The 26,798-nt window shown below is 34.6% G+C and overlaps 3 protein-coding genes across 4 annotated transcripts; all 3 read right to left on the bottom strand.

Annotated features, from left to right (window-relative positions):
• Window positions 1–5,664: 5,664 nt before the first annotated feature.
• On the bottom strand, window positions 5,665–13,200 carry LOC141717507 (pleiotropic drug resistance protein 1-like). Its single transcript, XM_074519621.1, has 23 exons — window positions 12,766–13,200; window positions 12,461–12,581; window positions 12,297–12,385; window positions 12,085–12,169; window positions 11,849–12,008; window positions 11,681–11,757; window positions 11,128–11,181; window positions 10,949–11,039; window positions 10,549–10,850; window positions 10,166–10,447; window positions 9,740–10,056; window positions 9,488–9,648; window positions 9,302–9,405; window positions 9,062–9,218; window positions 8,804–8,976; window positions 8,375–8,707; window positions 7,807–8,097; window positions 7,647–7,730; window positions 7,412–7,545; window positions 7,035–7,262; window positions 6,774–6,945; window positions 6,365–6,619; window positions 5,665–6,193 (listed from the first exon to the last, which is right to left on the bottom strand). Exons 1-23 carry the CDS (start codon window positions 13,128–13,130, stop codon window positions 5,930–5,932), a joined length of 4,299 nt encoding a protein of 1,432 aa, XP_074375722.1. The 5' UTR covers window positions 13,131–13,200; the 3' UTR covers window positions 5,665–5,929.
• Window positions 13,201–17,383: 4,183 nt separating this feature from the next.
• On the bottom strand, window positions 17,384–21,301 carry LOC141717508 (uncharacterized). The gene has a single exon (XM_074519622.1). The coding sequence runs from the start codon at window positions 20,674–20,676 to the stop codon at window positions 17,491–17,493; it is 3,186 nt and encodes a 1,061-aa protein (XP_074375723.1). The 5' UTR covers window positions 20,677–21,301; the 3' UTR covers window positions 17,384–17,490.
• LOC141717509 (root phototropism protein 3-like) lies at window positions 21,114–24,952 on the bottom strand. Of its 2 annotated transcripts, XM_074519623.1 has the most exons (3): window positions 23,855–24,952; window positions 22,277–22,829; window positions 21,114–21,228 (listed from the first exon to the last, which is right to left on the bottom strand). In XM_074519623.1, the coding sequence occupies exons 1-3, from the start codon at window positions 24,605–24,607 to the stop codon at window positions 21,149–21,151; spliced, it is 1,386 nt and encodes a 461-aa protein (XP_074375724.1). In that variant the 5' UTR covers window positions 24,608–24,952; the 3' UTR covers window positions 21,114–21,148. The 2 variants fall into 2 exon arrangements, with proteins under 2 accessions (XP_074375724.1, XP_074375725.1); XM_074519624.1 differs by lacking the exon at window positions 21,114–21,228 and having other exon boundaries at window positions 21,890–22,829; window positions 23,855–24,950.
• Between the last annotated feature and the right edge of the window lie 1,846 nt (window positions 24,953–26,798).

Below are 26,798 nucleotides of genomic sequence, written 5' to 3'. Positions count from 1 at the left end.
AAAATAAATAGTTTAAGTATCATATGATGAAATCTGAGCATTACAATAAGACTTACATTTGCTGAGTTTGAAATTTCAGAGGCCACCGTATTTGCAGACATGGAAGATGTGGAGCCATTAGTATCATAAGCATCAATTGCATAGTAAATTGAACTATTGAGGATGATGTTATCATCATTGAGCTGAATTCATAGTGTAATCTTTTTCCCTGCAATAGCCTTAATATGCGGATGATATGTTCCTGAATCCTAAAAAATAATTGATTATGACAAATAAATTTATTATAAAATAGAAATTAAAAGCTGAATTTAAAACAAAGATATTATATAACAAATTGGCATACCTCGAAACCTTCGGCAATAAGTTTTGTTACTGCTTTACCCACTAGTCGTTTTGCAGCACAGTCATAGAGGACGAAATTAAATGCTTCTGTAGAGTATTCTGCAAGTAAAAAAATCTTGAACCTAAACATTAAAAAAAATTGATTAAGAACTTATGTGATTTTTTGAAGTTTCATATAACTGTAAACTGGTTTAGTTTACAATTATACAACCTTTTTTGAGGAACATGATTGTTTTGATTGCATGTGGAGCATTTATATTTTCCTTCCAGTTTTGTGACTTCTCCAGAACAATCCATCTTACTGCAGCTACGGTACCATCAGCCGACACTCTCCTCCACATTATAACTTTCACTTTGTATAGGAAACTCATTTAAAAAATGATTAACATATGATGAATAAAATTGTTTGGAGGCAGTAGATAAAAAAAATAAACTCAAATTTCTATACATATGTAGTTAGTAAAACTGTGTAAAGCAAATAAATAATTAATACCTTCAGAAAATCAGTTGCAGTTTTCTCACTAAGTTCTTTTAGCGTGATAGTATGAATAGTATGATAAATTGACCTTTCGGATTGAGTTGATGATGATATAGCTTTCCTCGAAGGAACGTAACCTTCTTCACGGAGTGTAATTCGAGAAATGAAGTACATGTAATAATTTTGGTATTGAGAATAAATACATACTAAAGAGCCATAATTACTCAAATGAGTCAGCAACGTTAACCTCTGTCTCATCTCAAAACCGGCATCATGGTACAGATTTAGATAAATTTTGGAAGCAGGTATAGTGCTAATCTGAGCAGAGGCTGCAACCAAGAAAATTTGAAAATTAAGCTTCATTGCTGCAATATTTTTGATAGTTTTATTAATAAGGAGGTTAGTTCATTAAAAATTAACTAACTATGAAAAATCTTAAGTTTGGTAATGGTCAATATGACAATCACTCGCTCTTCTTTTGGAATTTTTTTATAACGTGCATCAATTGCAATTGCAAGATTACCCCACACGGTAACTTTGGAGGAATGCCTAAAATAAAATAATAGATGAAGTAATGGTAAACATACAATATGGAAAGTAATATTAAATATATGTACACAAACAATAATCATAAAGAACCAAGAAAATTAATACCTTCCATCAGTAATCCGAAAATGGACAATGTCCCTTTGACCAAACTTAGTACCAATCTTGGTAAGCTCCTCAAAACTCTCTTATACTCCCATAACATCTACAATCAATCTTGATGTTAGACACTTTGCGTGGAAAAAAATTACTTGAAAATTTTAAAAAAAGGATTGTGTCCTCAAAATCTGTTGCAAATTCTGGAAATTATGCACCACCGTTTGCTTATGCAACAACAAATAATTCACTCAGATCCACAAATTCAAATTTGTGGGTAGATATCATAACATCATCATCAACAGGATCTACAGTTGTCGTATGTGAGAAATTAATTATTAACATAGAAAAAACAGGTTTTAGTGTTCCAAGAGCTTTTTGGTGTAAAAATTAGAAAACACGTATACGCCACCCTCCACTATCTTATCAGAATGCATTTTCCAATAATCTGGATATATGTAAGCATGTACATGACAATCCTACATAAACAAACAATGATGAAGAAGTGGTTAAACATAGAAAACATTTTATAAACAGATTGATATTTAAATATAACTTTATGTAACTATTATAAGTTAAAAAATATAGATTTTACACTATCAACCAGCAGAATGAGGTTATCCCTTGATGGCATCACTTGCGGTAGAAGAGTTTAGAACCGAAGGCCACATTCGAGTTACTCTTACTTTAATTTTCCAGGTGGTTCTAGAGAGGTCGAGAGAAGATAGTTGATCGAACATTGTTGCTAAATATCTGGAAAATAGTATATTCAGCGAATGAGTTCGAATCAATACAACTTTTAACTACATGATAGATACATAAAAAATCATGAGAATATAGAAAATCAGAAATAGTTGAGTATTATTACGTTTGTGTAATGGTTGCTAGCTGTTAGTAGGAAGATGTGATTTGTGTGAAAGGATGAACACAGTTTATATATGTCATTGAGACATAATTAGTGGGAGGAATTGATGTATGTATAAAAAAATCAGCACTAATAATTGTTTCCATGATTCAAATAATAAATTAGTGATTTTCTAATCATAAAAGAATCAATTATAGCATGAATTATGGACATTCAAGCTGCTTTCTCAAAATCTCTTCTTTCTTCAAATCTGTTGGATAGTAAGTTGGGTTACCCAGAACCCATGGATAGTGGATGGAGTATCCGATTAAGTATAGTATTTTTGTACTGCCACACTGAAATCGGTCGAACCCATGGGTTGCAAATGGGTCAATATCATTATTATAGATAATCCAGCTGAAGTTTTCATGACCAAAAAGGGTAAGCAAATGAATTAGCAGAGTAAAATAATGAAGGGTATTTAAAGTAATTTGTAAATCCTAGTGCTAGTAAACATTAAGAATAGATTGATAACGATGTTAACAACCTATGGGACGGTGATAGTATATGACATATGTTATATAATGATTAATAGTGAAGTACAAATCGTATATATCTGTATAAATATTTTATTTTATTTTTATTTCATATAATTTTATATCATATTTGTCCATTTCATTGTGTTAGAAGACGATATTAAATTGATGACAAATAGAAATATATGAGTATGTATCTATGTATGTATGTATGTGTGTATATGTGTGCACGCGCATGCGTGTGTATGTGTGTGTGCATACATGTATGTATGTATGTAGTTATGTATGCATGCATGCATGAATGTATTAATTTATACATATATATATATTCATTATACGTATTAATGTATGTATGCACATATTAATTATACAACAATTAATAATATATAATAAATGATTGATGAGGTGAAATAAATATTATATAGATATTTAATGTAGGGGCATAATTATCATATTAATTAAATTACTCATTAAACCCCTGTTATTGTATTATATATATAATAGATCATCTTTTTCGAGATTTATAAATTATTGAGATCGGGTTAATATGATATGGGATGGAGTAATCTTTTCAAATGAATTATCGAGGTTGAACGATAATTAACAAAACATAATCAAAGTTGCTTGATTCATAGCCTACATGATCGATAAAGCTATCAATTGAGCTCTTTTACATAAGAGCAAGTTTAATGTAAAATAGCTATAATTTTTATTATAATTTGGCATCAAAGAATTTTTTTCTGTGCTTAAACAAAACTTCAACTCCAAAATTAAATGCTTTTTAAAATCAAATATTTTCAAATTTATCTGAGTTTTGTCTCACTTTTCTGTAAGTTTCATTTATGTGCTCCCGAAATTTTTTTTAAAGAGATGGGAGGAGAAGAGAAGAGAAATAGTAGAAGAAAATAAATCAGTTTGTGTGCGCCCGAGTTTGTGTAAAAAATGAGAGAAAGTGACCAAAAAGAAGGAGGTAATGTGAGAGAATATTTCCAAATCTTTCCAAAAAACTTCCCATTTTTTGGAAGAAAGTTTTTGGGGAAAATTATAGGAATTTTTCTCTGTCCATCATTTCTCTTATCTCGTCAAAAAACTCGACAACACCCCCTGTAAGGAAAATTTTAAAATTATATTTTTTCTTCTCTTCTCTTCTCTCCATTTTCAAAGTTTGGTGCACAACGTTAAAGTAAATTAACATGCATCCCAGTTAAGATTTGAATATGATCCTTATAACCCCAATTTATAACACCTTGAGATTTTAGGAGAACTAGTAATTTAATAGAATAAATATTGATATTTACCTTGATGGGCCCAAATAAATGGGACGAGATCCCCATCGGCTAATTGAAAAATGTATATTATGGTTGGCCCATAAATGGGACGAGATCCCCACCTAGTAATTGACCGGACGCTAAGCCCGAAAAGGGCCGACACCTAGTGATACACTCTACAAACCTGAATAAATGGGGTTTTGAGTGAGGAAATATTAAGATATTGACTTGATCCTCGTAAACCCAATTCCTAACATCTCGAGATTTTAAGAGAACCGGTAACTTAACAATCTCATTTGTATTTGTTTAATAACCTGGCTAAATAAATAAATGCATCCTTAATTTTAAATTTATAATCTTGAATATATACTTACATATTTGCATTCTAAGTATAAAATTTCTTTGAAACTGAAATTTTTGACATTTGATTTTAAATTATAAAAAATGATACCAAAAATGGCATTGCTTTGTAACTTGCTCTAATACTATGTAAGAATGGTAGCAGTTCACGAACAAGCTCGAATTCGACTTGTTAAGTGCTCGTTCGGCTCGACTTGTTTATAAACTCGAGCTCGAGCTCGAACACAAAAATATGTTCGTTAAGCAAAACGAGCTCGAGCCGAGTTTAGGTATGTTCGGCTCGAGCTTGGCTCGAATTCGTTCAACTCGAGCTCGGCTCGTTAAAACTCGAAAAAATAAATAATTTCTAAATATTTTTAATTATATTTACACTGCTTAATTTATATACATATACGGATATACACACAAATAAACAGAGATGATGGTTGTTTATAACCAAATCAAAACTCAATCAAGATCACAACCAAATCGAACAATTAACTTCAAATACCCACTTACATATTCTTCAATTCTTGATAAAATCCCAAATCTGAAACCGCACTTTGTTGATAAAATCCTGATATAAAATCCGCACATTATTGATATGATTCTGTGTATTGCGTTTAAGCTATAACATAATAAAAACTTGGCATAACTAAGAGCTAGGCTGGGAAGAGGAAGGAGAGATGAACTAGAAGGAGATAATTGGGATACACCAATTGCTAATACATGTTTAGGCTTTTAGTTGACACTCGGTTGGGCTTAGATTCACTAAGTAGATAATTGGGCTGGGCTTCAATTGTTTTTTCTTTTAAAATGCAGGCTTGAATTGGTCAGGTTTGGCAACAATGTTATTTTTTACTTATTCGTTAATGAGCTGCTTGTTTCGACTCGAGCTCGGCTCATATGTGTTCGCGAATAAACTCGAGTTCGGCTCGTTAGTTAACGAGTTCGAGCTCGAACACGTTTTTCTGTTCGGTAAAGAAGCTCGGCTCGACTCGGCTCGTCAGGAAAAAAATAAAAGCTCAGCTCGTTTATGTCAAAACTCGACTCGGCTCAGTAGGTAGCTAGTACTGTTTGCACCAGCCTAAACCCCGCCCCAGAAAATCAAACTTACTTCTAAAAATCTTTGCTTACAACTTACAAGTGAAGACCGATGGATTCTGTTATAACTTATAACAGTAAGGGTTACATGCATGTACTCAGAGAAGCTGATCAAGTTATACATAAACTGATTGATGAAACTTTATCGTAAAAATAGTCACCATCAAGTATATTGTTTGAATATACAATACTGTAAATACAATTTACCTGCAAATCTGATAAGTTTTAATTTCCTTTATCTCCGGTTTATAACATCCTACAACTGCAATTTGAGCATGTGTTGTGTTACAAAGTGTTAAAATATGATTCTATTGGGGTCTTTCTCTAACACCTTGAGGTTCTGTTCCGGTTACTGGTACTGCTTGTAGCAAGCATTTTACCTTTTTTGGAAGTTCAATGCCCTTATACCTAATGCAAAGGAAACTGCAAAAAGAAGTGCAAATCCAGCAACTGCAGTTGCAGCTACCCAGACATTTTTATGTTCGAAGCCAAAGTAGTCCTCGATGTAATCCTTTACAGTCGTGTTTGTATCGCGAAGGATCTTGTCATCAATGTCCCCGAATTGAGATGCAATCAAACCGTACAGGGTGAAAGCCAGTGGACATGCCCAAGAATACCATCTCCACCACACAGGCATACTCTGATATTAAAAAAAAGATCGATACTGTGTTAAAAATAATGAGTTCAATGAAATATCGTATCTGTTAACAATTATTTGATTCTGCGTTAAAAAATAATGAGTTCAATGAAATATCGTACTCTGTTAAAAATTATCCGGTACTGTGTTAAAAATAATGAGTTGTGAACTTACAGGCCGCGGTATTATGAATCCTGAAAAGAGGTTCCATAGTGCATAGAATGCAGCAGCAACAATAGAAGCAATATCGGCATTTGGAGTCACAGCCACTGACAGCATGCCGTAAAATGTGAAGTATAGGAATGTGAAGAACATGAAGTACACATACCAAAGGAATTTCACTAATGTCCATTTGAACCCGATCATAGAATAAACAATGAGGCCATAAATTCCAGCTTGTGCCATTATGTATGGTACTTCCACCAGAACCTGCAAATTAAGGAATTGTTAAGTAACTGGTTCATCTAAAACTTTAAGGTGTCAGGGGAATGTCCTAACAGGATCTTATGTTATTTAACACTTCCCCAGGATCTTATGCTTTTTAACAAGAATATTGATCGCGAGTTCATGAATTTAAGACTACCTGTCCAACCGCATATGGCAGTGCTGAATACATTCCAGCTGCCCTTTCTCTGTAGAATACTGTTCTTTCTACAGCCACTACTGGTTGGACTGCCATGGCATTCTCAATCCCTAGGAAAAGACAGGCGGCATACATAGAACCCATTGCATTACTAAGATCTTGGCGTTTCTCCCTGTATCACATAAGCCATTGGTAATGATATCGAGATGGACCACACATTTTAAATAATTGAACTATATGAAACCGGTTGTTTTAACTTACGTTTGTGTACCAAGGTCCCAGAATATTGACCCGAAAATCGTGGCTATGGCTGCTGCAAAGATAAATCTTACTGCAGTGTAAGATGTGTTTCGCCAGTAAGAGCATCGTTGTTTCCAGAGGCAAGCCACACATTGAGTGAAGAATGGTTGCGAGAATTGAGTTGGAAAATAGAGATCCTTAGAACCAGGACAAGGTGTACTTAAGGCATTTATAAGTTCTTTGTTTCTCCTGCATTATGTAAATGTTGTTAGAACAGTTCTATTAGATGTTTAAGAACCTAAAGTACAAAACATTAATTCAGTATTTATCGAAGAACAAGAAATTAGTGTGCCAATGATATCTGCAGACTGCAATCACATGTTGCTAATTTAGCCTACCTGTACAAATCAGAATTTCTGTACATTTCTGTGAAATCAATCCCCAGGGCCATTTCTTGAGCAGGGCTTGTAATTTCCAACATCCAGGTTGCTGGATTATATCCATCTTTGATTTTACTTACTCCTTCAAAAGACTTCATGGAAATATAGTTTGCATTTAGAACTTCATTTAATAATTCTGAGAATTTGTAAAAATGTAGTACTATAGTTATATCGCTTGTTCTTCACATCTCACCTCGAAGTAACTGATCAGTTCACAAGAGCGTTGTCCCAGTGGTCCGACATATATCTCCTGTCCTCCTCGTTTCATAAGGAAAAGCTGCAACCCGTGTTTTGAAGCTGTTAGTTCAAGTTTATGAACTAGCTATTTTGATAAATTTATGTTTATTTTTTACCTCATCAAATGCTTCAAATATGTCAATGCTAGGTTGATGGATGGTGCAGACAACTGTTCTTCCGGTATCCACAGTATTTCTAACAGTTCTCATCACAATTGCAGCGGCTCTTGCATCTAATCCTGAGGTTGGTTCATCCATGAATATGATGGAGGGGTTTGCCACCAGCTCAACTGCAATTGTTAGTCTTTTGCGCTGCTCAGTGGAGAGACCATCTACACCGGGCAACCCAACAAGTGCCTCCTTCAACAAATTCAGCTCAACCAATTCAAGGACTTCATCTACAAACATCTGCAAACATGATCAAAAACATTAGAGAGATGTTATCTTGCTGCACACTTGTATTAAATCTATCGATATCCACTAGTCAGAAGACTCGCAAAACAGACATTTTTATTTCTGATTGTCACATGTTTCTTAGATGGAAATGTGGAATCCGAAAACAGTTATCAACAAACATTGTCATTAGACCAAAGTATACTCTGACAAAATCATTGGTTGAGTAAGGAACTGCCATAGTTTTAAACAAATCATTCACGAGTATAAGAATAACTCAAGATATACTAACCTTCCTTTTTGCAGAATCAACTTCTGCAGGCAACCGTAGCCAGGCTGAGTACAGTAAGGACTCGTAGATAGTTACATGAGGCGAATGGATGTCATTCTGCTCACAGTATCCTGATATCCGAGCAAACGTTTCCTGCTTTTTTGGGTACCCTGAAACTGTAATGTCTCCCTTTATATATCCACCAGTTTTTCTCCCCGCCAACACATCCATTAGAGTTGTTTTACCAGCACCGCTGACGCCCATTAGAGCAGTGAGAACACCTGGTCTAAATGCTCCAGTTACTCCCTTCAGAAGCAACAATTTATCTTCACCAATCCCTTGCTCTTTCATTTCCTTCATTAAGTCATATCAAATTTTAGGCCATTGTATATCGAGTGCACTACAACACTAAAATAAACACATCTAAACACCAGTATGCAAAGTAATCACCTTTGGCATGTCAACAGAATATTTGATATCATCAAAAGTAAGGGAATATGGTTCGAATGGAAGAATCATTCCTTTTTTCTTGTTCTGATTGGCGGATTCTGATAACTCAGCACCTTCTTCAGTTTGCTCAGTATTCCCCGCCTCTGGAACTATAGCACGGACTTTTCCCAGCGCTGCAGAGTTTAAAGCAAAAGTATCATATTACCAATTCATCTTGTATTACTTTTGCCTAAAATTGGAAATGTTATTGCTACTCACGGTTAAGAATATCAAGTGCAAGCGTGTAGGCTAGATTGAGAAAAAGAATGGTTATAAACAGTGCTCCGATCCCTATCCAGTACCAGCGTGTATGAGGGAAGAACCCCTTAGACTTCAAGACAGTAACTCCTAGCGTCTCAGTACCATTGGCAGTTAACTATGACATGAATATGATATAAAAAAAATGTCAGCCTATATTAATCAAGTACAAATTGAACACTTGAGAGTAATAAAACTTACATGGCTCCACTGATGCCCCAGAAATTCATTTACTGTGATTGCATTCATTGCATACATGACAGGTGACAAATAGTAAGCCCATATCCACCAGTCTCCTATGTCGCCTGTAGTACTTTTTCAAATTAGAAGCAGCATTGGCATGTGTCGATATTTGTTTAAAACTTGGTACTAGTTGATATTAGGTACCTCGTGCTAGCATAAATCCGCCTAGAACTAAAATTATAAGAAATACAAATCCCCCGAATGTGTTGGCAAGAACCATGTTTCTACCAACAGCCCCTGTAGTCTGGAACAATGCAGAAGCTACCTGACCCATGAGTACAAGTACAATGAAGTGTTTAATGAATCTGCAGTAAGAATAATTCTCTTTATCACGCTGCCAAAATCAAAAGATAAGGTTTCTCAAAGGAACGAGTACATTTGTAACTGTAAGTTTACCTCCCAACATTTGGATCAAATCCAATAACATAGTAACTGATGGCTACCCAGAATCCAACTTCTAGCAATGTTATGGGAATCTTGACAATCCATGATGGAAGAGCATAAGACCACGAAGGAAAAAATAGAAGGTCCCTTTGCTTGTAAAAGACCGGAAGCTTGCCTATTACCACGGTTAGCTCAGCCATTCCATTTAAAACAATCATCATCACAGCAAAAAATAGAGCTCCCATGTATAATCCTCCATCGATAATAGTGTCGTGGTCTAATTCTGTTCTTAAGAACACTGTCATGTAAATCATAGCCATTGCACTAAGCTGAAAATGACAGAAGATGATTATTAGTTGTAACATAGACAGTGGACCAAGACTTAACATAAGCATATACTGCATATTAATGTGCACTGTTTGTCTACTGCAAACTCACTTGGAACAATCTGAATAAGTAAACAAACGCGTTTCTCTTGATTAACAAAATCTCTCTTGCAGTCAAAGCTTTCACAAGCTCCTTTTTGTTAACACCGTATTTTTCAGTTGTCAATGCAGCTGGATGGTTTTTGCTCTTGTCAAACGGGGTTGCAAGAGCATCTCCCACTTGGATTCCAACATGGAATGACTGGAAAGCCTCGGAAAATTCTTTGGCTGTAACAAATCTGTAAGGCGCGTCTTTGTGTAGCCAGTACTGTTTCTGGTCCTTTTTTGATGTCACCTGCACAAGAGAACAGCACTCCCCAGAATGTTAATTAAATGTTTAAGACACATATTTTTCTTCAAATTTTCTAAATGACGGAACAAATGTAGACAGCTTACCTCTTGCAAAAAGTCTGCGACGCCTTTTCTTTCAGGACATTTGAAACCCATTGATTCAAAAAACGCAAGAACATGTTCCCGAGGACCCTGATATACTATCTGTCCATCCGTAAGGAGAATGATTTCGTCAAACAGATCATAAGTTTCAGGGGCAGGCTGCAGAAGAGAGATTAGAGCAGTTCCTTGCAGAATGTGGACACTGTGCTTTAGTGAATTGACTATCTGAAAAGTTGTTGAACTGTCCAAACCAGTAGATATCTCATCCATAAAAAGAGCCCTTGATGGTCCAACTAGCATCTCACCTTTAATTGATCCGAAAATTGGTTAGTATTCAACAAAGTAATTAACATATGAATAACACATTTATTTGATATATCCTAGCTAATATAGATTCTTTAACCTGTTGTAACACGCTTGCGCTGTCCTCCAGATATACCTCGAATCATGTTATCACCAACCAATGTATCTGCACAGATATCAAGTCCTAAAATCTGCACTCAAATCGAAGGATCAAGTTAATGCATTCATATGTTACCTTGTCGTAATATGAATATGAAGGCTATAAATTAAACTTTGTACCTTTAAGACATAATCTGTGACCACACTAGCCTCTTGGCCAACTGTTGCTGCTGCCTGAACAACAGAAAGATGATGAATACATTGATCATGTCTTAATCTGAAATGAATTTGTAAATGCAGATGACATGTGTATCGTCTACATTATTCATTTAGAGGGAAGCAAGATTTTATCTTAGGTCCTTAATCTATAATATGAGTTTGTAAATGCAGATGACTTTCTTAATTAAGATGGATTGCTTCTATATGGTGAAGTTCAAATAACTACTTAGAATAATCATGCAGGAACACCTATTCAAATCAGTGAAAGTTCATTTGCATTTAAGTTGGAGGATAATTGTTTACATATATGTTGTAGTTTTCTGCACTTCAGATATCACTCTAGGACTAAATTTACTGCATAATAAAGAACTGCAGTCTGTATTATCTTTTATCGAAACCTAGAAATATTAGGAAACAGGAGAAAGTTATGAAAAGAATGACACTTTCTTTTCACATCAAAGATATTTAGAACAAAATAATTAAACTTTAACCACAAGACAAGACAATCTTAAACCTTCATGAAGATGTCGATATCAGGATCAGGCTTAATATTTGCTTCTTTTTCTCGTCTTGATAGCTCCATCAACATTTCTGTGATTGAACAATGAACAAAAGTTTATAGAATTTAACATAAAAATTCACAGTAGATAAGCTGCAGAAGAATGGTAAATGGGAATAGTACCATAGCGCGATCCAACCCCCTGGCATCTTGCAGAAAAAGCCAAGGTTTCTTTCACAGTCATTTCTCCTATATGTAAATCATATTGGCTAATATAAGCAGCTGTTCTCTGGGGCACAAACTCTTTCATGTCATGTCCATTGTAAGTCACCCTTCCGGAGACCTAGCATCAGAAGAACAATAGTGAAAAAAACTGCTGAAATAAAAGAATAAAGATCAACAACTAATATGAGTTAAACCTTTAAGGAGGATTCAAGCTTCCCAGCCAAAGCAAGCAACAATGTAGTCTTCCCAGAACTCGGAGGACCTAAAAGCAACGTCATTCTGCAGAAATCGCAAGAAATACAAAAAAAAAAGGAATGATGTGTGTGGATTCACTTAGATTTTGGATAACAATTATCAATACTCAATCTACTTTCCAAGTAATCGAAAAGTAGAAATTGCTAGTCACCTGCCAGGCTTGAGGACACCATTAACATCTTGAAGAATATTCAGTTGCTTCTTTCTGCTTGGAAGTATTTTGAGATTATTTAACAAACCCTGAGGACCAGCAAAAGAATTATAACATCTCATCAACAAAAATAAGAATAGAAGACAATAAAAATAAATGCTTACCTCAATAAGACCAATATTGAAGTTCACAAAAGAAGGCAAAGCCCTGCTCCCTACATGAACTTGTGCTTCAATGTTTAAATGCTCAAATCTAACTTCAATTGTAGGCAAATCAATCCCAACTCTGCCATGATCAACAAAATTGGTTTAGGCTTTATAATTGTAGTGCAAAATGTTTAAGAGTATAAGATCCTGTTCGGACCTTCCTCTACTACCTTACTGTTTTAGTGCGACTGGTTACTTAACACAAAATATACATCATGAACTCTAAAATTTAAACACAAGAACACAAAAATAAGTTTATTTACGCGTCAATTCGATTCTTGAGCTTCAACAGGAACTTCTCATTATCTTCTTCAGCAACCTTAACAAGCCTGTCAATTAGTTTCCTCCTATCATCATACCCAAGATTATCAATATCAACTTCATTAAAACCAACCCCTTGTGATCCAAACAACAGGCCTTTCTTTAATCTATCGAACGTCGGAAGCTTCTCAAGAGAAGCCCATTTGAGAGCTTCTTCATCATCTTCATCCTTCACTGATTTTGAAAAAATGTCCATTCCTTTGTCCCTCCATAATGATGAACTAGTAGCCCTTAAACTTCCAACAGCACTCTTTTTTCTGCTATATCGAATGCTTGTACTTGTTGGAAACAGACTAATCTCATCCATTTTTCAGTTGCTAATAAAAGATTGTTAGCTTCAAATGGATCGTTTGCATGCAACTGCAGAGTTTATATGTCTACACACTTCATAAATATTTGACAGTTAAGTGCATCTTACACCAACTGAACTACTGTTCTTTTGACATGATTTACAGGGAAAACCCGCTAAAAATGCATAATTTGGTTATTCTTTGTAAAAAAAAATTCAATTTTTATTTGGTTTACTTTATTAATAATAAGCATATATTTTTTATTAATAAGCGAAATCATATATAATTTGATTTTTTATTGTAAATTTTTCCTTCAATTTTTATTTGGTTTACTTTAAAATTATCGTATTAGTAAGTTAATTATATAAGTAAATAATTAGATGCATGCATAGCTAGAACTATACGGTAAAATTTTAGAATTACACTTAACTTCGATTTTTTTAACTACATATTTTAACAACATTTTATATATTATATTTAGATCTGTATTTTGGATGGATTATGAATTTTAGTTTTACGCAAATAATAATATGATACTATTTTTTTCAATTTCAGACCCGCACCTTTATCAACTACTCCCTATTTTAAGAGTACTAGTCTATAAGTAGTATTTTAAGAGTACTAGTCTACTGCCTATTTTAAGAATATTATTTACCTTTAAGAAGTTCTTTCGAGAAGAAAATATTGTAGTTGGCAAAATAGTTCCAAAAATTGTTTTTAGTTGAATTATCACCAGATCTGGGGTCATTGGGATAACTGGATTGGATCTGCTTTTAAAATAGGATATATTTGGAGATCATTGGGGTTGAATTGAATTTAATTTAATTCGGGTTTAATTCGATTAAAATTTTATTAATTAGGTTTGGACTAAATTTTATTTAAATTTTTTCGAATCATCACTTATTCATTTTTTAAATTTGTGATACTTAAAAATATCTTTTTATTAAATTTAGTATTTTGATATAATATAATTTACTTTTACAAAAAAAAATTGATTAAATAATTATGTTATCATAAACATAAAATTATTTTAAGTATAAATTTTGAAAAAAAATAATTTTTTATAAGCTGAATACGTTTTTTCAATTTTATTACAAAAAACGGTTTTTCTGTAACTCGATACAACTACATGCAATATTAACACGTTTCTGCAATTATATGCAATCTCGACTGCAACCAAAAAAAATTCGATACAATTAGTTACATATCAAGTTTATTTTGATTGCATATTATTTTTGTCAATATTTTTACAATGTAGTAAAATCGTAAAAAAAACTTTAAAAAATTAATATTTTTGATAATTTTTCTATTTACAATCTTAAATATTCATTATTTCAATAGATTTTGAATTAGTGAACTGACAACTTTTTTATCAAGTTTGTCACGTACCTTAAAATATATCACTATTTTTATTTTGAAATTTTATTAAATCTTTTTTCTTACCATAAATAATGTTAGAAAAATTCTTTAAAATTGTGAAAAGTAGTTGTGTTAAGAAAGAATGCCCAAAATACACCACTTTCCAGGTTCAAGTGCCCAAAATACCCATCGGCGGAGAAACTGCTCAAAATACCCACCGAGTACGCATGGTATATATGCGTATTCTATTTTTAAAAAAAATAGAATACGCATGATGGTAATACGTATTCAGTGGATATTTTGGACGATTTTCCCGCCGATAGATATTTTGAGCAAATCTTCCCAAAGGTATTTTGATTTTTCATCCTTGCGTTAATTCACTCGCCAACGTGAAAAACACATGATATGCACACACATGTTGAGCAATAAATAACTGGGTTTTAAGATTTTCGAGTAAAAAACATGACTCACATTTCGTGTTTTCCGTTTAATTCATCAATAATGCAGTTGTTGATGCTCCATTTTCTCGAAATGATAGTGCGATGCATTTGTCAAATTTATTGTGCTAAGCCAATATATGGGTCAATTCTCGAATAATTTTACTCTTTATTTGACTAGATGGTAAGCAAACAAAGCACACATATTGAACATTTTGTCAGTTTTTTGCTTTATGAACTGCACTTAGCAGTCAGCTCAGTCAAGGAGATTTTGATATTTTATACTGCAGTCACTAAATGTTAAAATACAAATACAACTTGTATATTTTATATCATGATACACTAGGGGTATATTTGTAAAAGAGCTGTATTTCGAGTTGGGAGTTCGAACTCATCTAAGTGGGCTCGACTCGGCTTGAAGCCGAGTTCGAGTAGAGGTTCCCGCTCGTTTAGTTATTTGAGTCGGTTCGACTCGTGAAATTAAACGAGATGAATTCAGGTAGAGGTTTAGTCTCGATTAAGCATGAAATTAAATGAGCCGGCTCGACTCGACTCGTTAAATTAAACGAGTCGAGTTCAATTAAATGTTTAGACTCGTTTAGTTAAACGAGTCGGCTCGGCTCGAATTACACCCGGCTCGACTAATCTCGGCTCGAATTACATCCGGCTCGACTAATCTCGACTCGAATTACACCTGACTCGAAACTAGGCTCGCTCGTCCTGAATTACAACCCTATTTATAAAACATAAGTTGATCAAAAAATTATTTAATATATTATTAAAATATATTTTATACTCATTTATCTTTAAGGAGGCATTTTTCACTTCTTAATATCTTAACATTTCATAATGATAAATTTTTTATTCTGCTTCCGTATTGTCCATCATTTTTCAGTCGGAGCTCTGATATCATTTATGTTAAGTAACCAACTCATTTAAAATTTTAAAATATTAAAAAGATTCAACCGAATCTATATTCTGACCTGACAGTGGCCCATATTCATATCAATTCCAATTCCTGTACCGATAACCCAGGGACATGGCCTAATTAAGTACATTGATCCCAGAGTCATGACCACAATTATGAGATCAACTTGCTTTTTAAACTTTTTTCCGAATTGGATCAAATCTAGTCGTATTTCAGGCTTTTTAAACATATCTGATTCCCGACCTTGCATACTCACTCCGTCTCTCTCAATTGTTATCGTTTCCGAGAAAATATCCGATAAGTATTTTAAAATAAATAGAAAGTATAGTTCTATAATTTTTAAAAAAAAATTCTTTTTCTGAATAAAAGTCTAAACCTTCTATTTTTATTCAAAAAAAAAATTTGTTTTTTATAAAGTTATAAAACTATACTTTATTTTCATCTTAAAATGCGTGTCGGACACTCTCTCAGAAACGATAATAATTGGCCGGGACTGAGGAAGTAATAAACTAAATTGACAAATATAGAAGGGTGACTGTATTCGTACTATTTTCTTAATTTTCGAAACTCAGATCACTTTTACATGAGATAAATAAGAAAAAATGACAAAAATACCTCTTTTTTTAGAGTTTGTGACAAAAATACCTCTTTTTAAAATTTTGGCCAAAAATACCCGTCTAATACGCATTTTTCAGTTGGGTATACTAATACGCATTTTAAAAATGGGTAATTCGTATTAAAAAAAATTAAAAAATAAAATAAAAATAAGATACGCATTCACAAAATGCGTATCACCTACCCATTTTTCAGATGCATAATAGATTTACCCATTTCTAAAATGCGTATTAGAAGGGTATTTTTGGCCATAAACTCCAAAAAGTGGTATTCTTGTTACAACTTCTAAAAAAAAGGTATTTTTGACCATCACCCGACAAATAATTAAAATCTAATGTGTGCAATGTACAGAATACATACATAAATGATTAAAGCTATAAGAACTAACTTCAATCTAATAATAATTCTGTTTTTTCTGAGAAAAGAAGTTAGAATGAGATTTCAATCGATCATATATTGAACTTTCATTTGACAATTGATGAACTTCGTAACATTTCAAGAGCCACAAACCAATTACATTTTCAGTCAAGGTTTTGGTTCTCAGAAGAAATACATGATCATACATTTGTTAGGCAGTCTAGCTCTATACGTTTTTTTCCGAGAAAGGTCGAAAAAGAAATTTAGGTGATGTTTGGATCATGGGATTACAACCCGGTTAACGGAAATGGGAATAAGATTTCAATACATACCGTTAACCGGGTTGAAATCCCATGATCCAAACGGCCCCTTATTTGTTTCCAATTGAATTCGAACTCTTTTTGCTCTTTTGATTCAAGGGATCCTACTAGTGTCGAGCTTGTTGTATGATCAACAGTTTACGGGGCTTATTTAATTCGGATTTTGAAATATTTAACAGACCGATAATAATCGATAGATTTGTTAAGACTGATACTAACATGTTTAACTCTAGACATGAAATAACTTAACACAGTGAAAAAATAATCTAAGCTGCATTACAATTCAAGAAGTGTTGACAAATAGATGAAAGAAAATATTTTTTTTCAAGTCCTGTATGTGTAAATGAAAGGGATATCTTACTCATTCATCCTCGTGCTCTTTTTTCTGTACAGAATCTCGGGTGGCAGCAGAAACAAGTTCAGACTCGTATGACACCGAAGGCAACCTTTCGTACGCTTGGGATCTTGATGGTAGAAGCTTTAAGCGGCCGAAAGTAAGAGCCTGGCTGAGCTGCTCGTAATTCCATCGCTGCTGAACGTAGACTACAAACGCTAGAAGAACTGCTACGAAGGGTATTGCAATGTCGCCAGCTTTAGAGTAAAAGTCATGATTTGGGTTCACAAATTCGTACTCCTCGGGGAAGTAAGGATTTGGTTCGGGAGAACTCAGGGAATCATAGATATGAGGCAGTAGTCTTACAACTGTCATCCCGATGAAATAAAATTTTCTAAGTGGTCTACAATTAATCTGCCACATTATGTTAGCAAGTACTTGTGGAAGCAAAAAAAGATCCTGGACAAGCCCCGCGTACTCCTCAAGTTCAGTTTCCCATGCTGATAGTATATGATTACCTGTTGAATCTATATACTGTGTGTTTTGTATTGGCTTCTGATTCTTGTTTACGAAATGGATTATAAGAACACTTACGTACCCGAATATATGTACAACAAGGGTACCGATAATTACACGATTGTCACTTGGGACACGATGTGGTTCATCAGGACTTCTTGAAAGGAGTCTGACTCGAGATCTATACACCTTCTGGCAGAGTCGAAGAGTGATCGAAAAAGCAACCAGAACAAGAATCTTTACTGTGTAATCAATTGCACGACTCCACTGACTATTTTCGAAGTCATAAGACGGGCTTTCATAAGATTCAGAAGCCTTCTTCTGGAAGAGAGCTTCCATACCAGTGACCAATGGAAGACTGTACCCAATAGCTTGGACACCTAACATGACCATAGATATGTAAGGAACAGATTCGACATTATCATTGATGTAGAAAAGCTGGCTCAAAACACAAGCAATTGCCACTGAAAGTGTCAGAACACGAAGGATCCCCTCCACTCCTTGGCGAGAGAAAATGTCTTCTCTTTGTCTCCTGTACATTATAGGAGTTGTTTGTAGCTTGACTGGACTAAAATACAGTGGATCATCCTCAGTCCGTTGGCTGGATATAGAAATCTTGGCTGTTGGATTGACTAACCAACGGGCTGTTGTAGGCGGATATGACACAATTACTTCAACTAAACAATCTAACCCAGCCTCTAGGTCCATGCTTTCAAAAAGAATCTTCCATGAGGCTCGAACATCTCTACAACCAATAAGATACATCTTTCCAACAAGCTGATTGTACAGGCCTTCTAAAAAAATCATTGAAAAATTGTGGTAGGGTCTCTCAACAAAACCAAGTTGAGCTGACACATTTAGGAGCAGCTGTTTTTCAGTGTATTCAGCCTTGGTATGGTAAGGAGCCTCGTCCTCTGCTCTGGTATTATTCTTTGAAGACCAGTAGCGCCCGAATAAAGAACCAAGGGAAAGAATATCCAATTGGATGTTAGTCTTTTGCGGAAGAGAACGAGGGACTGGATATGGAACAGCGGAAGTTTGGAGAGTTAGATCTTCTGAAAGAAGGGAAAGACTTTCAAGGCGCGACTCTGTGCCTTCTAATTTTGGGAATTTCAGCAGTGATTTCTTGATTTTGGTTCCAAACGTAAAAGGCTCATTTTTTTCCAGTAATATCCCTGCAGAATCAATTTTGGAGTAAGTATATGATGGGTGAGATGCAGCATATTGATTCCAGAGTTCTGCAGGTTGAACCAACTTTTCGAACGATAAGGGAAAGTATGATTCATTGTTTGATTTGATGCTTGAAATAGTCCCAACAATAATGCTTCTTTGCTTTATAGAGAATGAGAGAGGAATATATAAACAGATCCGAGAATCACAATTTTTGCCTTCTGTATCAACAAATCCAAGGCAACCAACCATGCAAAGTTGGCCACTGGAAGATTTCCAAATTCCTTCGGCAGAAAGAGTCAAGTTGTTAAGCCCAGTCCTCTGAGTTGCAGTGAACTTATTTTCAAATGGAGGAATAGCTCGAAACACAGCAGAGACTCTGTTAGAGCTAACATTTCCCTGTGAAGTTGCTTTCTCGCATCGAACATCCTGAAGTGCGAGTCTGACATTTTTATAACTCCCATCAGTCGCTTTTATCTCTTTACTGGACATGAATGGCCCGAACTTGCTACAGAAAGCATCTGTGTCATTGCATCTCCAGTTTGGAACAATCGTAAAACTTTCTCCACGAGTAAATCTACTAAGAATTGAACAGAAGTTAACTCCTTTGTATATATCTATGCCACTGTTTATAGCATTATCTTTATATGGATAGGGACTGCAAGCTTTAGAAACTATCCTTTCTGAGCCAAACTCATAATCTGCTGATGTTCCCAACCATGAAGAGATATGAATTTCATCAAAATACTTGGGATTTGATTTCAGATGTAGACTTTTCATGCTACCACGAATAGCTCTATTCGTCAAACTTATTTTCTTTGGGTAGCTAAGAACAAGTAAAACTTGATCATCTTGCAAAAGAGGTGGCTGATTAGTGTAACCTGAAACCCGTACCCACTCCCACGGATCTGCAGGGTCAATGTGCCGAGCAGGCAGCATAGTGTCTCCCAACAAACACATGACTCTTTCCCCATCGTTTCCTTTCAATTCAGTGTAAATCCCCTGGAAAGAAATCAAAAGCTGAGAATGACCAGGCCATATGTCAAAATGAGGATTTCTCTCATCTGGTTTATCCATAAACAAGTTCTCTAGGGTCATGCCCATCTGCAGAAACCCATTAACACTAACAGACTTTTTAGACTTATGAGCACGGTCAACATCAGTTACCCAAAATGAAGTCAAATTCAGAGGAGATAGTTCTTCCAACGAGACCTCCGGCTGATCTTTACTATCAAATGGCATCAACGGAGCCCCATTCGATTCTTGCCACCAATCCCCATTCAAAAAAGAAAGTTCTTGCTTTATGCTATACATTCTATTATCATCCGGTTTCAACTCCGAAGCTTCATTCAAAACAAAAGAACACGCTTTCTTCACCTCATCAATTCGATCATAATTATAGGTCATGGCAACACCATTTTTACTTTCGAAACCCCTATCTTCAACATAGTAACCACTTACAAATGTAATGCACATAAACAACAACCCAACTACACTCCAACCATGATCCATCATCTTCATATACATCCAAATCTAATAACAATCACTGACTTACAAAACCCTTAAAGCCCACCAACTAAAACATAAATCTTGAACACCCAAATGATCTCCACAACATAAAATCCTAAAAATCAAATCTTTAATTACACTAACTTACAAAACCCTTAAAACCCCACCAACTAAAACATAAATCTTGAAGACCCAAGTGATCTCCACAACATAAAAATCCTAAAAATCAAATCTTTAATCACACTAACTTACAAAACCCTTAAAACCCCACCAACTAAAACATAAATCTTGACCACCCAAGTGATCTCCACAACATAAAAATCCTAAAAATCAAATCTTTAATAACCCACAATGTCAAGAACTTAAAAGAACCAAACTTTATCATAAACCCATAACAAATAATGGTAAAGAAACAATCTTTAGCATACAAGATTCAGATTCAAGCTCATTTAAGTAACCATACATACATATGTGTGTGTATATGCTGAAGTCAATATAAACACAAACCTGAAAATGGTGTTTGGCAGGAGGTTCTTGTGACTTGTGACTTGTGAGCAATTGGATCTTGAGCTTGAATGGTGAAGTTGAAGTTGAAAATTAAAGAAAGGAAATTATTATAGTTAGAATAATGAAGTGATAGTGAAGCAATTTTTTAAGACAAAGGGCGCGTGATAATCAGACACAGTTCTAAGTCTTGAGTTGAGTTGTTGTCTTGTTGACTTTTGGTCATAAATTGCAAAGTAAATATTATTATTTTTTTAATTTTTTCTTGTGAATAAAAAATTAAGTTATATATTTAATTTAAAAAAAAATTTAAAAATTATTATTTTAATTATACGGTCAAAACACTTAAAAATAGAGGGAGTATGAGCATTGAGTTCTGTTTGGCTGAACAATTTATTTCTTTCTTTTACAAAAGGTTGAACAATTTTGATTCTACAACAAAGATTTCTTGTTGTGTTTTAGACTTTTCGTTAAAAAACAAACAAGGTCTTTTTTTAATAAAATTTATAAATTTATCGAACTACTTTCATTTTCATAAATTTTAAGATAAGCGAAAATTTCATCACTAAAGTGTTGCATTACGCTCATGCCGAAAATTTGAAGAAAAAAATATGTCGAATCACTATATTATAGCAGCCAAAATGCTTAAAGTCTTGAAATTATTGGTCGCTTTATTATTTGCTTCAACAGCAGCAGAGAAACATTATCTACTGTATATTACAATTGATTGATAAACAAACTCATAAACTTAGCAAATTTATTTGAATGTCCTTTTGAATTGTGCATTACATTAAACCGAATTAGCGTATATTAACTAAACTTAAGACTTCATATTAAAACTTGATTATAATCCTCCTTAGTTATATGGCTTATATTTTAGTCTTCTCGGGTTATATGGCTTACATCTTACTCTTCTCGGACCATTCTCTGGATACTGCTTACGACTTATTCTTCTCTTATCTTTCTTTTCGAACTAGAATAAGCCGGTATCACGACTTATTCTTCTCTTATTCTTCTCTTATCACGACTTATTTATATATCTTACTCTTCTCGTACCCTTAGATAGTTCTTTTTCGTTAAGACATAGACTTCCTCCATTTAGAAGAAGATTTACCTCGTACCATTTTACTAGTCCTCTTGTAGGTGGCATCTTGTACTAATGGCGTCCTTCTCCCAATGTTGATCTCATTCTCAGTCAAGTACTCCTTCTCTTTACCCAAAACATAGCTACTAGAAATAGTACTGGTACTTGTTTTCAGTCCAAGTTTTCTCCAGTTTCCGAAAAATCCAGCCTTCTTTTTCTCAGAATGCAGCAGCTTTTCGATTTGGGCTTGCATGGTGTGACATTGTCCTTGTAATGTAAGAACATCTTCTTTCAACCTTCTTATTTCCATTTGTTCTATAGTCATTATCCGCTTTGACTGGTTTCGACCATGCAGATGTTCGAACCCTATTATACTTGGACTGCTTCGTGCTGCTGTTAGTGATCCGCTATGATCTAGTTGCCAATTGAGTTTGGATTGTTCAGAGAATAGAACTTGGATTACTGACCTCACCGGTAACCGCTCGTTCTGAGCTGCATGGAGACATGCGTCTGGTGACAGTTTTCGGCTGTCTATTAGACGGCATAGACTCTTCCGTTCGTGCTTTCCAACGCCAGGATGTGCCTGCAAGTGTCAATTGTTAATTGATTGCGACTGAATTTACATATTTGCAGTTTTTCACCTAGTGTGTGTGTAGTGTGTAGTTGTGGTTGAGCAATTACATATATTTTTTATAAATATTGAGCGATTAAATATTGAATATTGATACGTGATTCTGGTGAGAACAAATCATACGTGAGAACACTAAGAACAATTGTTCTCCACATTTTTCATATATTCAACATTACAATATTGTTCTGCTGCAGAAAGTACAATATAATTGTTCTCACTGTTCTCACGTTAAAATGTGTTCTTCATAGAGCATGAGGCCTATTAAATATGATAGCTAGAAATATGATAGCTAGAAAGTGGACAACAGACAGTCCAATTTAGCTAGACTCACATGAGGCCTGATGACCTACCAAGTCAGAAACCAGGATAAGGGGTACTTACAAATGTGACTTATCACAGAACAATCAGATCTGCATCTCCGAACCCTACTCACTTGACAACTTTCATAAGTATAATCCGTGCCTGTTGTGGTGGCTTTGTTTATCTATGAAGCAAAGCCTCAGGCTAGTCATAAAACATACGTTATTCTAGCCTTCTAGCTAGGTCATAGAATAACTCACTGTAACACCAGGACTTTTGTTGAATACGATAAGATCATGTTGGGACTTTTCTCTTGACACCTTAGGTTTTAGGGTGACTGGTTATCTAACACGTTTTAGTGATGAATTTCGTGGACTTAAGAGTTTCCAAGAAAGAGATTAGAAGAAGATAAATCGAAATGTTAGATTGTGATTAGCCTCTAACCTTAAACATATTTTCATAAGAAGAATTAGATGCACCTACAGTTTTAGGAGTAGAAAATTTTTTTGTGGTGTTGATGAGATTGATTAGGCCCACAGAGAACTCTCATGTTCAACTACATACTGCCTGCATATGTTATCTACTTTCAATTGACTTGTAAATTCAGCAGATATAATTTAAGTTAGAATAGTAATTTGCGGAAAAGTACAAGCTAGGTCAGGTAGAGAGAAGCTTACTTTGAGGTAAGTATCAATGGCACGGTATAAGCCATCATCTACAGAACGTCCATGAGTTGGTATAGCTCCAGCAAGTGCGATAAATTCTGGTATCTTTAATCTGGAATCAAGTGCAACTTCTGCAAGATAAGAATCCACAAGCTTTCCTACTTTGATCAATGCAGCGCCACTTTTAAAAGTTTCATCCAAGTTCACAAATCGTGTCACTAGTCTTGTAACTAGTTCAACATCTAATAGCACCTCACAAGTATGACTAAATGAAGGTATCATTAGGTCATCGAGTGAAGCTTGGTCAAGCTGCCATGAAATCCTTTTCTCGAGCTCAACACGATACATGTGTTCGACTCCTAGCATGTTGGCTGACCGGAGCAGGCGAAGAAGGAAGCTACAAGGCACTGAGTCTTTATCAGGAGGCAGAATGCCTATCAGTGTTTCGACAAAAAATCTCTTTTTCATCAAAGAAGCATTGGCACCCTGTGAAGGGTCAGGTGACTTGGGAGTCCTTCTTAGACTCCCCTTCTCGGATTCATCCACATTGGATAAATCCGGGAGCCATATTGAAGCATAATGTGCTATTATTGAGCCTATAAGTTCAGGACGCACGCCTTTGGCCTTAATGCCAGAAAGAGTTTTGACAAAATAGTCCATGTCAACTAGACACGTAGCGTCGTCAAACAAGCATTCCTCGGAGAATTGTGTGAACTTCCCCGAGATGTTGCTGGATTCCGGAGAAGAGCAGGCAAGATTCTTCATGAGGGTACAATGTAGTATCAATGTAAATAATGTTGTCTGTTTAGGGAGTAAGATAGTGTTTATGTATGTCACAAGACTCTGTTCATAACTTATATAAGCAAAAAGATGATGTGTGGGTTTATCCTGGTTCACGTGTTTTCCAGGCTATTCCTGAGCCCGTGGGATTTACCCAATGCGCACCTAAAGAGTAGCGGCTGCAGGTTCTCTACGATAAAAAAAAATGAAGTGAGGGCACAAATATAGATGGTGGGAGCAAAGGTGAGAGTGATGAGATAAGAAAAAAGGTTATAAGAAGCAAAGGAAAGACACACATAACAAGAGCCAAAGGTGATTTTTCCGTTGGATGTCGTTTTCGATTTCGAGATTTTGGCGTTGCTATGGTGAGCAGTAATGTGAGCTTTTGGCATTGCTGAGGGAAGTTATCAATAGTACTAGTCATACTAGAGAATAAGTCAAATTCTGTAGTTACAAAAGGAATATGGCAATGTCACTCATTAGTTTTCCAGTCAGATAAATACATAGGAATAGCTTGTACCTTGTGCAAAATATCTAGGAGTATTAAACAATATTACGTATTACGTTCCGCACTTTTGAACCCTTAAATCTAAATAAAAACTAATATAAAATTTAATAATTGATCCAAAACATTATTACAAAGGTCATTAATAAAAATGAGCAACTAAAAGCGGAAGTTGAAGGTCAATCTACTTGAATCCTAAGTTTTCGATCTTCAATACTATTTAACTTGAATCTCAGTTGAAACCTGAAATTGTAAGTAATAAACTATACAGCCCAAAAACCAATCAATCAAATCCAACTAGAAGAACAAACAGCATATACATATATAACAAAATGCGATAATGGTACCATATACTATACAAACACTTTCCACACACTTCAATATTCTTATTTTTAATAGATATATACGATATACATAACACATAAATAACAATAATTCAAAACTCGTAATTCATGTCACGACCACCACAATCCGGTGATAACGGTCCTAAATATTCTGAAAACAGTCGCTACAATTCGGTGACCACGGTCATAAGTTTTTATTCAATATTTTCACAAATCATAACATAAATCAGATATCCAAAATACACCACACATAGACACATATACAACAACACATATAACTCAAAATATATCATCACTTATCCCAAATTTTGATAATCAAATATACACGCATAACACACAATTTTAAAATCACTAACTAGATCGATCGAAAACTTACCTCAAGACTTGACCAGATCTGAAATTACTTATTTTTGACCGTTTAAACGATGTTTTCTTGGAAAACACGAAACACGAAAGTTGTAGAGAACGAAAGGACTTTTCCGAAAAATCCAGAATCAACTTTTTCGAACTTACGATGAATTTTCTACGAATTTTACAAGATTTCTTATTTTTGTGTAAAAAAGTCCTACGAATTTTTATCTTAAAAACAAGTAAGACGAATAGAATGTATTTATAACTATACAAAATACTATTTCTTAACTTATAAGTTATCCATATTAAAATTCAATCCAAATTTTAGCTCATTACTCTAATTCAATTTTAAATATCCTAATTTTATCTAATTCTAATCTCTTTTTTTTTTATTATTATTATTATTATTTTAAAAATTACGGATCATTAAAGTATGTGATTTCGACAATATATAATAGACGAGTAAAATCTGATCTTAAAAATATCCGAAAATAAGTTTCTGGGTTCTGGGTTCGATTAACAACTCAACATTTTGGAAGAGTTAGCCACTGACCTAAGAAGTTGGAATAATCCCAATCCGTGGAGTGACTAAACTCTACCTATACCTCTGTAGGACATGATACTAAATATGAAGGACGAAGAGAATATAGTACTAAACACACATCACCTCAGTCCATCTCTGATGCGCCCATGATTTTACAGCTATGTGGTAAAATAAGCAAGGAAGACAAAGGAAATTTGTCCAGAAATTTAAATGGACAAATGGTTCATTTTCAAGCAAATAATTACATTTGTTGTGTAACCCAATTGTTGGTCCACCATAAATCAGGACCAGTCATGGTATTAAAAATCTTCAACTAGGCCTGGTTAAGGTTCACAAGGCCTCTGTAATGATGGGGGCAGGCAGGCACACAAATGTGACAACTAGTACAAGAACAAGAGTGACAGCCATGGCATATTTTGTTACGCCCATCCC

Source organism: Apium graveolens, chromosome 4 (assembly GCF_009905375.1).
Source record: "Apium graveolens cultivar Ventura chromosome 4, ASM990537v1, whole genome shotgun sequence".
Lineage (NCBI taxonomy): Eukaryota > Viridiplantae > Streptophyta > Magnoliopsida > Apiales > Apiaceae > Apium > Apium graveolens.
This window is presented reverse-complemented; position numbering and strand designations above follow the sequence as displayed.